Below are 11,786 nucleotides of genomic sequence, written 5' to 3' on the forward strand. Positions count from 1 at the left end.
AACTCCCAAGGGTTTATACTAATTAAGTTACCTTGTTCCCTGGGGTTATGGCGCTTCCTTTGCGGGTAAGCCCTTGGTACTGTGGGAGGCGGTTCTGCAGGGGACTGGTGAGGCGGCGGCTTGGGTTTTGGTGGGGAGTTGTGGTTTGTGGGAAACTTTGTCACTGCGTGAAGCGGTTGTGGTGTGGGATGGGCGGCGAGGAGACGTCTGACGAGCTGCAGGTCTTGATCCATATTTCCTGAGGGATCATAAATGGAGAAGTGTTCCCTGACTATGCTCGGGAGGATTCTCAGCAGGGCGTTGAACGTATGGGTATCCCGAGTAATTATTTCTGCCTCGGGATAAGCGGCGGTGACGAGGCGCCGGGCCTGGATGAAAGTGTCATCCAAGTTACCGTCATAGGTGAGGGCGTCGAGTTGTGAGAGTGCGACAACTCTGCCCATGCAAGGCATAAAAGCCTGTTTCACTATCTGAGTGAACTGGTCCCATGACAGTTCTGGGACTATTTTGGGTGCGACATTTGTGATAATTTTCCCCAGATTAGGTAGTGTGACTGCAATTTTCTCCTTATCTGAGTCAAACCCTATGTCTAAAAGGGGTTTGATCATGTCCAAATAAACATCCATGTCACATTGGTCTGGGTTGAATTTTGGTAACTGAATGTGCGGTTTAGCTGCCATTATGCAAGTTTCCTTTTATGTTCCTCCGTGCTTTTACTCGGACCCAGAACCACGCTTGCCACCAGTGTTATGCTGAGTGTTTTTAGGCCGACTCCTCGTACTAAAAACACTAGCGACTGAGCGGGGTCCTCTTTCCGGACCGGAAGTAAAGCACCAACAAAGGAACAGGACATAAAAACTAGGCAGTCCACCTTTAACACATCTATTACCTTAATTCTAACACCGTTACAATATTACATAGAATGATATTCTGGACAGGGGATACAGATATACAAAGTTACGTTAAGATACGCGGGATATTTAACATACACTGTGATTACATTTTTACAATGGGTTGGGGTTCTATAATTGGATGTGACTGTCTTTCATCAAAGTCCAAAAGGTCTTAGTTCACTGGCACAAGAGGAATATATAGGTTTAATGGTCTAGGGGAGGAATATTACTATAAAAGGACAGGGGGAGCAGATCACTACAATTGACTCGTTGGGCTAGGCGCGGTGACACTCGCCCACACGTACACTGGCAAGGGGGAACTCCTCTATTCTGGGCTGGGGGAACAACACTAAACTCACGGGTCCAGAATTATAGTCTTTAATAAAGGGCAGGTGAATTTGGGGTAATCACAGGCACTTACAGGTGGAAGCCCTCTAATTCACACTGTCACTCTGTCACTGTCCCGGTTTCACTTTCTCGGATATAGGAGGGGATGTCACTGATCTTGCCCGTTTTTCTGGGGCGATATCACTCTGTCACTTTAAGGGGACCTCCGGGGGCTCTACCCGAGGCGGGAATCACCTTACCCGCTGGGGTGAGACTCAACCTGGGTCCGATCCGCTGAGGCGTTGCAGGGAGACCCTCTTGCCTGGGGTCTCGACCTGATGTAGACCCTCCTCTCGGGTCTCGTCGTCATGGCACAGGGAGGCCCGCCTATGTGGGGCCTCGACCTGATGTAGACCCTTCTCTCAGGGTCTCGTTGTCGTGGTGCAGGGAGGCCCGTCTATGTGGGGCCTCGACCTGATGTGGTGGCCCTCGGGACTGGAGCCAAACAGGTGGAGAAGTCGGATCTGGCGTCGGGGGCTCTGAGGCAGGAGGAGGGCAGCGTTGGTAGGCTGCTGGGCTCGCCTGGGAGTCCGGGGACTGTGGAGGTCCGTCGGGGGACGCGCCGTCAGGTGTGGGCTGCGGCCTCGTCTCCTGCTGGTGCCTGGGGGAGACAAGAACCTCCCGGGAGTGGGAGGTAGGTCCCGACTGGGACTTGGTCTTTGCTCGGTGGACACCTTCGGGCAACTCTCCCGAGTGGTGTCCAGCTACTCCTGCAGGAGTTGGCTGAAGATGGAGGACACACGGAGGCCGTGTTCTCTCTCTTACACAGGGAGGGTAGCACAGAGGCGACTCTCTCTCTTGTCTCCGACACAGCCATGGCGCCAGGTCGATCGGCCCTGGGACCCACTTTTGGCTTTATACAAGGGGCTCTTACCCTTGGGGTGGCTAGGGGTGTTGGCCCCTTATAGCTCACTATTGGGCCTCCTGCCCTGTTTGTGATAGAGGGTATTTCTCCCTCACAGTTCACTAAAGGACCTCCTGTCCTGGTAGTGGTAGAGGGTATTTCTCCCCCGTGGCTCACTGTGGCAGAGGGTACTAGCCCCTCGTGGCTCACCAGAGTTGTGGCAGAGGGTGATGTTCCCTCGTGGCTCACTGTGGCAGAGGTGCGAACACCTCGTGGCTCACCAAGGGACCTCGTGCCCTTCTGGGGTGAAGCTGTGGTCGTCACCACAATACTACTAGGGACTGATTTTATATCAGTCCCACCCCACTGCTGTCGATGGTCAACCCGCCGTTGAAGTTGTTGCGGATCTAGGCTCACCTGGCGTTGGGGCAGTTGCGGGGAGAAGGGGCACAGGTCAGTGGTGGTTGGGTGACCCTTTTGCCCTGGGTCATTAACCTCCCCGTTATCTCCTCCTCGGGTGGTGGGGTGGTGGTGGCCCGGTGGTGGTGTGGGGGGTGGCGGGGCGGAAGGTCCGGCAGCGGGCATTTTACCCTTTCTACGGGTAACGCCTCATTTGTGATGAACATCCAATAAAGCAGACCCCGAGTACAAGACCAGGCGTTTTACAATCCCTGCCTGTATGGATAACATCTTTGGACATTACACGTCAAGTACGAAGATTCGCTTCACGTAAGAAAATCGTCGCCCAAGGTAAAGTGTTTGATTTATGTGCTTTGGCCCCAGGACCGCCATTTTGTGTGGAGCCCCACCCAGGGTACCAGACTTTGGCCCTACTGAACATCACAGGGGAAACGTCAACTGAGGAGCCAAGTGATATAACATCATTGGATTTCTAGTATTCATGTCTGAATGGCGCAGTTTGAAAATTTTTCCCAGTTTTAACTAGTGATAAATGAATAGAGTTTAGTGCTGGGAACAGAGGAATTCAAATTGCCATTACATGGTAACAGCTACTCAGATATTAATGCATGTTGTACTGTAACATCATTGTGATACAACTTAGTATTGTTTGGTATATGATTGCATGCCCAAAGAAAGAATACTCTGCAGTAAAGACTGCTGTGTTGTGCTGTGCAGTAGTTGATGTTGCTGTGTTGGATGCCGAGCAACAGTAAAGATCATTGTTAGAGTAAAATTGCGATGAATTGCCTTGAAGTGCTTTGTTTATTCATTTGCAGTATTGTTGTTGCTGTGCAATACCATCTGAATTGCTGTTGTGAATTATAATTTGTGCCGTACTGATTGCTATGATTGATGCAATTATTTTGCCATTGATTTAACTGTATGGTGATTTATCGATTGACATAGTTAGTTTGGGTTTCAGCAGAAGCATTTAGATATTATTTCTGTAACTGTTGGCAAATTGTATTCAATCTGTCATTTGACCAGTACTGTAGAAGTAAAATGTCTTATAAGGCAGAAGAACTCGAGCACCTCCACCTGCGGCAAATGTCAAGTCGATCAGATGCTGCGGATAGTGATAACACTCTTGTCACAGAGTCGGGTGAAAATACTAACAAAAATATAAGGGAGCAGCATGAGTTGGACGCAGAGCATTTCACAGCCCATGTAGGTAATCAAGAAAGTCGACAAGCAGATGACGAAGACGGTGTGATGGCGGAGAGGATTCAAGCACTGAAAGGTACGAGAGCCGGTAAATTAGGGGCATTAACCAAAAGACTCAAAAACTTGCAGTTACTAATTACGAATGATGATTCCGATGTTCAAGCAGTTAGGTTTGCAATCGATGATGTAGAAGCCTCTGTTCTAAGTCTTGAGGAGGGTCATTTAAAGCTCATTGAAATCCTACACTCTCACCAGAATGAGGTGGAGCAGCATATGGCAGAATCATACCTTGAACCCACTAGAAAAAGAGCTCATGAACATATAGGTCAAGCTAGGAGCTGGTTGAGGCCAAAGGAAAATGCTGGGCCTAGTGTGATAGACCCAACGAGATCTGATAGAGTTAGTTCGAGGGCCTCAGGATCAAGGATTACGGTACTGTCGAAAATAACCTCAAAGAATTCTTCATCTAAAAGGGGTGCTATGGCGCACAGAGCTGCACAGGAGGCCAAGCTTAAGAACGGCGAAGAGATTCTCCAAAATAAGCTGCGAGAACTTGAGTTAAAGGCACAAGAACAAAGCATAGTGAGACAAATAGAGGAATCCAAGTTGAAATCAGAATATATGCCACTGCAAGGTGAAGCTGCTGCGGCTGCCGCGACTATGAAGAAAGGAAGTCCAGGGAAGCGGCCACAGAAATAATGAAAATCGGAGCAAGGTTGAAACCGGCACTTGAGAGCGTCCCATGGAACAACCAGGTCTGGAGTTCAGCCAAGGATGACAGACCTATGAGACTCGATCCTTATGCAAATCCATGGCATCTGCGTGTTGAGGAGTCTGATAAAGGTCCTAAAGTTGAGCCATTTCGGCCATCTAAACCTCCTGAGTTAATGATATCTCAAACAGAATATCGATGCCATAAGGAACCTCCTCCTAGGGATCCATTTAAGAGAAGTGATGAATGTATTGACTCACAGGCAGCAAGCGCGAAGTGTGATCGACCACATCTCACGGAAATGCATCATATACCACAGATAGAATTACAAACCTTTGATGGAAACCCGCTCGATTACTGGCGGTTCATAAGTAACTTTGACGAATCCATTGGTAATGTTTCAGTTAGTCCTGCAGTCAAGAAGAACCGATTGTTGCGGCTGTGTACTGGACCTGCTGCCAGAGCGGTGTCATGTTGTTACATGATGAAAGCTGAAGAAGGGTATAAAAGGGCAAGACAGATCCTGGAGGAGAGGTTTGGTAATGACCTCACGATATCACAAGCCTGGCTAAACAAGATTATTCAAGGCCCCCAAATACGTCCAAATGACAAAGCCGGGCTGCAAGAACTTGCGGATAGCATCAAGGATTGCCTGGAGGTGCTCAAAGCTATCGGTAAAACTGACAGATTGGGCTCAGAATACAGTATGGTCAAAATGGTGGAGAGGCTGCCTTATGACTGTAGAAGAAAATGGGTCACTGAGGTGGTCCATTTCAAAGGGAAACATAAGGAGTACCCAGATATAGAAAAGCTTACTGAATTCATTGAGGAATCTGCAAAGATAGCGAACGAACCACTGTATGGAAAAGTAGGTAAGAAACCACATGAAGAAAAGAAGGGAACAAAGCCCAAGAAGGAAATTGCGTCCAAGAAAGCTTGTTTCAGTACTGAAGTTTGTGATAGGGACTCTGCCACCACCTCGGTTGAATCCACAAAGACCAAGAGTGAAGCTGGTGCTGTGAAGGCAAGCAGTAAGAAAAAACCATGGTGTCAGCTTTGCAATAAAGAACACTGGTTACCGGACTGTAAGCAGTTCCAGAATTTGACATCAGAGAAGAGACTGAGTTTTGCCCAAAAAAGAGGACTCTGTTACAACTGCCTGCATGGAGAACAGTGGGTGGATCAGTGTAGGAAGTAGTCTACCTGTGGTGTAAAGGGTTGCGACCTATGGCATTCTAAGCTACTGCACGAGGCATTCAAAGGTACGGATAAGAAAACTAAGGGAACCAGTGGAGGTAACGAAAAGACAGCGAAGTTTACTCACAGAAACTAGGGATGCATGGCACCAGGGACTAACGACAAAATAGCCTTGCCGATAGTTAGCGTTCTAGTACGAGGCAAAGGTGGATCTAAGGCTGTTCGAGCTCTTGCTTTGGTAGACATGGGAAGTAACAGGACATTTTGCTTCCAGCCTTTGGTGGAAAAGTTACACTTTCAAGGAACCAAGAAACGTGTCCCTTTCCACCTTGAACAGCGAGACAGATGCAGAGGCAGCAATAGTTTCTTTAGAACTGAGGGGTGCAGGTTGCAAGAATAAGCTACTAAGCCTACCAGAAGTGCTTGCAGTAAAAAGGATCCCTGATCTTCAAGACAGCATAGCTGTTCCACAGGACTTTGAGCGGTGGAATCACTTGCGAGATCTTGACGTTCCCCACATGACCAACCTGTACATTAAAATGATTATTGGTCAGAACTATCCAGAGATCTTAGTGCCACTAGAGGTAAGACGTGGTCGAGATGACGATCCTTACTTTATCTGCACAAAACTAGGTTGGATGGTTAACGGGCCAGTGAATAAAAACTTTCAAGGAGAAAAGGTCCTCTGCAACTACACTAATTCCATGACAGTGCCAGAAACAAGCCTAGAGAACCAGGTGGAAAGGTTCTGGGAAGTAGATGGAGGTCAACAGTTAGAGAAGCCAGCAATGTCTATAGAGGACCAAAAGGTTTTGGATCTTTGGGCTCGATCCGTTGTGTTAAAAAACGGTCATTATGAATTACCAATACCATTCAGGTCCAACCCGCCTGGACTGCACGATAATCGTAGTATGGCAGAGAAGCGCCTTTGATCCCTCAAGCGATGCTTATCTAAGGATGATAGTCTTCTGGAGAGCTACAGGTCTGAAGTGAACAACTTAGTGGCTAAAGGACATGCTGAACGGGTGCCTGAAGAAGAAATCAGTGCCTTCCCAGGGATGACTTGATATCTGCCTATGTTTAATGTGAAACATCCCAGTAAACCTGAAAAATTCAGATTAGTGTTTGACTGTGCAGCTGAGTCCCAGGGATATTCACTCAACAAGTACATATACAAGGGACCAGATCTCACGAATAAACTGCTTGGTGTGTTGCTTAGATTCAGGCAGGAGAAGATAGCTATTATGGCAGATATTGAGTCCATGTTCCATCAAGTACATGTCACACCAGAGCACAGGAACGTGTTAAGGTTCCTTTGGTGGACAGACGAAGATATTGCGCAGAAGCCCCAGGTCTACAGGATGACTGCACATTTGTTTGGTGGAGTTTGGAGTCCAAGTTGTGCAGGGTTTGCACTTCGTCGCACAGCACTTGATCAGTCCAGTAGATTTAGCTCGTTAGATGTGAACACTGTGTTGGATACCTTTTATGCAGACGATTGCTTGAAGTCTGTAAGTTCTGAGGATGCAGCAGTGACTCTAGTGACTGAACTTTTTCAGATGCTGTCGTGTGGAGGCTTTCGTCTGACAAAATGGATGATCAACAGCAAATGAGTGCTTAGCTCAATACCCACAGAAGAACGAGCTAAAGAAGTGAAGAGGATGAACCTTGATCAAGATATTCTGCCAGTTGAACGTGCACTGGGTCTTGAATGGAACACTGAAGATGACAAATTGGGTATCAGAACAAAACCGAAGAGGAAGGAAAGCACGAAGAGAGGATTGCTTAGTGTGCTGAGTTCAGTATACGATCCTTTAGGTCTTGTTTCTCCCTTTGTGTTGGTAGCTAAGAAGATATTTCAGGCTGAGTGCAGACTAGGTAAATGTTGGGACGATGACTTGACTCCACACGGCAAACAAAGGTGGGAAAGGTGGTTGGAAGACCTACCAGGATTAGAAGAATTTGGAGTTGGTCGCTGTATCATACCACCAGACTTTGGTACGGTCATTAGTTATCAGCTGCATCATTTCTGTGATGCCTCGGAGGAGGCATCTGGAGCTGTGTGTTATGTGAGAATAAAGAATGAAACGGGAGGAATCCAATGTACCTTGTTAGCAGCCAAATCTAGGCTGGCACCAGTGAAGCAGTTAACAATCCCTAGATTGGAACTCCTGGCAGCAATAGTAGCAGTAAAATTGGACACTACACTGTCAAGAGATGGAAGTAAAGCTCCAAGAATCTGTCTTCTGGGCTGATAGCATGATTGTTCTCCAGTACATTAAAAATGAGTCTAAGAGGTTTCACACCTTTGTTGCCAACAGAGCGGCAGCAATTCACAGTGGCTCCCGTGCTGTACAGTGGAGGCACGTGAGCACGAGGCTGAATCCTGCTGATGATGCGTCACGAGGACTGACTGGAAATGAAATGATCACCAATGCAAGACCAACAGGGGCCGGAGTTCCTCTGGTAAGAAGTAAAGTGGCCAGAGTGCCCTGAAGAAAATCCTGAAATCTTGAACAATGACAAAGAAGTGAAACAGATGCCGACGGCATTAACAGTATCTCAGGTCACTGAGAGTGCAACTGACAGGCTAATAGGAAGCTTCTCAAGCTGGTTCCGTATGAGGAATACTGTAGCATGGATCCGTCAATTTGGAGCATGGCTTAAAGAAAGAAAACCTGCTTCATGGTGTCTGAAGGGCAAGGATCTAGAAGTTACAGACTTGGAAGGAGCTGGGAACGCTATACTTAGGTACATCCAGAGAAAGCATTATGGTGCCGAGATACAAGCTCTTAGAGCACAAGGACGTGTGCCCTCAAATAGTCCAGTCTACCACTTAGAACCCTATGTGCATGATGACGACCTGCTGAGAGTAAGAGGTCGCCTTCATATGGTACCACTCACTGAAGACGCAAGGCATCCAGTGATATTGCCACAACAACACCATGTACCAGAGCTAATTGTTAGGGAAACTCACAAGAATACAGGGCACGCCGGGCGAGAGCTTGTTGCAGCAGCTGTCCGGCAGTGCTACTGGATACCCAAGTTACAGCCACTGATTACTCAAGTAACAAGAAATTGCATCACTTGTAGGAGAATTAGAGGACCGATGGGTTCACAGCAAGTGGCCCAGCTACCTCAGGAGAGAGTGACTCCTAACAAGCCTGCCTTCTCGTATGTGGGGATAGATTGTTTTGGACCCTTCCTAGTGAAGAGGGGTCAGTCCCAGGAAAAGAGATACGGCTGTATCTTTCCATGCTTAACAGTGCGAGCCGTTCACATTGAAAAGCTGAACTCACTTGATGCAGATTCCTTCATAAATGCTTTGGTCAGATTTATGGCGAGGAGAGGAGCTCCCGAAAAGATTCGTTCAGACAATGGCACTAACTTTGTTGGGGCTCAGAGAGAGATAAGAGAAGCCCTGAATCAGTGGAATGAGTCAAAGTAAAGGATCAGCTTCTCAAGCACATCAAGTGGGAGTTCAACCCTCCTACAGCTTCACATATGGGAGGGATATGGGAGGGACAGATAAGAACAATCAGAAAGATTATGACTGTCATCCTAAGGAATCAGATTCTTGACGATGAGCGGTTAGACACTGTATTCTGCGAGGTAGAAGGAACTGTCAACAGTAGGCCTTTAACACCTGTGTCAGATGATCCCAAATATCTAGAGGCTTTGACCCCAAATCACTTGCTCTTGCTCCGTCCAGGTCATGCTGCTCCACTGGGTAAAACGTGCAAGCAGGATTTGTATGGTAAAAGATGGAGACATGTTCAATTTATAGCTGATCATTTCTGGAAACGATGGCTTAAAGAGTACCTTCCATTAGTACAGTTGCGTCAGAAGTGGCTGGAGCCCCAAAGAAATTTCCAGAGGGGGAACTTGGTTCTAGTGATGGAAGGGGGTACCCCAAGGCAATGCTGGCCTCTGGGGAGAGTTACACAGGTGTTCACCGGCAGAGACGGCTTGGTGCGCAGTGTAGAAGTGAACACAGCCTACAATAAAAATGTAAGGCCAGTGACAAAGTTGTGTTTGTTAGAGGGCAGTAACACAGTAGGTTAGTTGAACCTTGAGCAGTCAGGGCTCAAGCCAGAATAATGCCTCCTAACTGAGAGTGTGCGACGTGCTCCGCTCTGCAAGGCTGAATAAACCTGTGCATTTGTAGTATTAATGTGTACTCTGTATCACTACCTCAACTTAAGTGTACCATCATAGTTTAGTATACTTGGTAGTATTACTTGCGCTTTGTTGCCTTTAGTGGAAATTTATGTAAGTGCTTGAGATGTGCCTTGTAGTAGTAGCTTTGTAAATGAGAGGAGTCTCATTTAAGGGGCCGAAATGTTACGGCACATCACATGAATATAAAGTCTCCCTTATTTTTTGTGACATGATATTTAGTTTGTAGTGCTTGCTATAGTTTGCATTTTATTAAGTAAGACATTTGTGCTTCAACTAAGGTAAAATAGGAAAACTCTGCTTGTATTCAGTTTATATATGCGATCTCTTTCTATGGATACAAAGACTTTGTTGTTTTATGGGTCTAGGCCGCTAGAGAGCTAGAAGCAGACCACGGTCCACCCGCCTAATTGGAAAGAAGTGTGTTTGGGGCTCCGTAATTTTCTGGGGATTAACCAGGGATTGAGAGGTGCCACAATCTGTAAGTACCTCATGTCAGTCCGTGAAGCATCTGTGTAACAGCTGATAGTGAGAAAACAGTGTTATATACTTTGCATTGGTGTAAAAGTAAGGTTAAAGTAGATGAAATTCCTTTCAGTCGTACTGCTCAGGATAGGGGTCTGTGTATGGTCCGCCTCTCAAGGTGAGGGGAAGTGGACAAGATTTATGACCAGGGTTGCTACGTGAGAGGCCTCCGAGGGGAGCGACGGCGTAGGCAACATTATTTGTGATGAACATCCAATAAAGCAGACCCCGAGTACAAGACCAGGCGTTTTACAATCCCTACCTGTATGGATAACATCTTTGGACGTTACAACGTCCACGAAACACGAGCCTTCCTCAGACTGACCTCGTACTACCGGCGTTTCGTCAAAGGCTTTGCCGACATAGCCAAACCATTACATGACTTAACAAAGAAGGGCGAACCTTTCGTGTGGACAGACACCAGAATAGCGGCGTTCAACACCCTCAAATCGAAGCTCATCTCAACCCCCATTGTAGCTTTCCCGGACTACAACCTCCCTTTTCGTCTTTACACCGACGTCTCCTTCATTGCCATAGGGGCTGTACTTGCTCAGGTGCAAGAGGGGCCCGAACATATTATCGCCTGTGCCAGCCGCACCCTCAATCAAGTGGAAAGGACTTACACCGCCACCAAGTGCTAGTGCCTTGGAATCATCTGGGCGTTGGATTTCTTCCGCTCCTACATCTCCGGCACTCATGTAGTCATTATTACGGACCACCGAGCACTCCAATGGCTACGTCAATCCAATACCACCAACACCTAACTCATTCGATGGCGAGAGGCACTGGAAGAATTCGATTTCGAGATCTCCTACTGGCCCGGCAAATGACACACTAACGTCAATGCCTTTCTTGCCTCCCCATCAACGCTATTCGCTCCAAACCTGACCTCCTACAAATGTGGCATGACAATCAATGCCCCACCTGGATCCCGCCACGCACCTTCACCAAACAACACCAACACAGCGACCATCTATTCAACCCAGACAGCCACATCGTCCTCGATCCTAGCACTGGACACGATGCCATGCTCCACCTTCACGCTGGCAACGGCATCCACCTTGGCACCAAGAAGCTACTGCAAGTCTTCAACGACATATATTGAACACCAAACCCCTCCACCATCGCCAAAAACATCATTCAAACGTGCCGAGCCTGTTCCTTAGGCAAAGACCACGCACACACCTGGACCATTGGGGAAAATCTCAACACAAAAACCCTGGCAACTACTCTCGGTTGATGTAGTTGGACCTCTCACACCTAAAGCGGGGTATAAATACATCATCACCTTCGTTGATATTTATTCCAAATTCATCATCGCCTGCCCCGCTAAAGACCATAATGCCATGACAGTCGCAGATGCCTTAGTCCGCCACGTCTTCCCCTACTTTGGGATTCTCCAGGCCCTACATTCAGATAACGC

At 47.4% G+C, this 11,786-nt stretch overlaps 4 protein-coding genes across 4 annotated transcripts; all 4 read left to right on the forward strand.

The window, feature by feature from the left end:
• The first annotated feature begins 6,735 nt into the window (after positions 1-6,735).
• LOC145414657 (uncharacterized) lies at positions 6,736-7,272 on the forward strand. Its single transcript, XM_080284177.1, has one exon. The coding sequence runs from the start codon at positions 6,736-6,738 to the stop codon at positions 7,270-7,272; it is 537 nt and encodes a 178-aa protein (XP_080140303.1).
• Positions 7,273-7,320: 48 nt separating this feature from the next.
• Positions 7,321-7,914, forward strand: LOC145414658 (uncharacterized). Its single transcript, XM_080284178.1, has one exon. The coding sequence runs from the start codon at positions 7,321-7,323 to the stop codon at positions 7,912-7,914; it is 594 nt and encodes a 197-aa protein (XP_080140304.1).
• A 284-nt stretch (positions 7,915-8,198) lies between these two features.
• Positions 8,199-9,107, forward strand: LOC145414660 (uncharacterized). The gene has a single exon (XM_080284179.1). It carries the CDS (start codon positions 8,199-8,201, stop codon positions 9,105-9,107), a length of 909 nt encoding a protein of 302 aa, XP_080140305.1.
• A 101-nt stretch (positions 9,108-9,208) lies between these two features.
• LOC145414661 (uncharacterized) lies at positions 9,209-10,248 on the forward strand. The gene is made up of 2 exons (XM_080284180.1): positions 9,209-9,715; positions 10,207-10,248. Exons 1-2 carry the CDS (start codon positions 9,209-9,211, stop codon positions 10,246-10,248), a joined length of 549 nt encoding a protein of 182 aa, XP_080140306.1.
• The last annotated feature ends 1,538 nt before the right edge of the window (positions 10,249-11,786 follow it).

Source organism: Coenobita brevimanus, chromosome 100 (genome assembly GCF_032717465.1).
Source record: "Coenobita brevimanus isolate Jiangsu-jjx chromosome 100, ASM3271746v2, whole genome shotgun sequence".
NCBI lineage: Eukaryota > Metazoa > Arthropoda > Malacostraca > Decapoda > Coenobitidae > Coenobita > Coenobita brevimanus.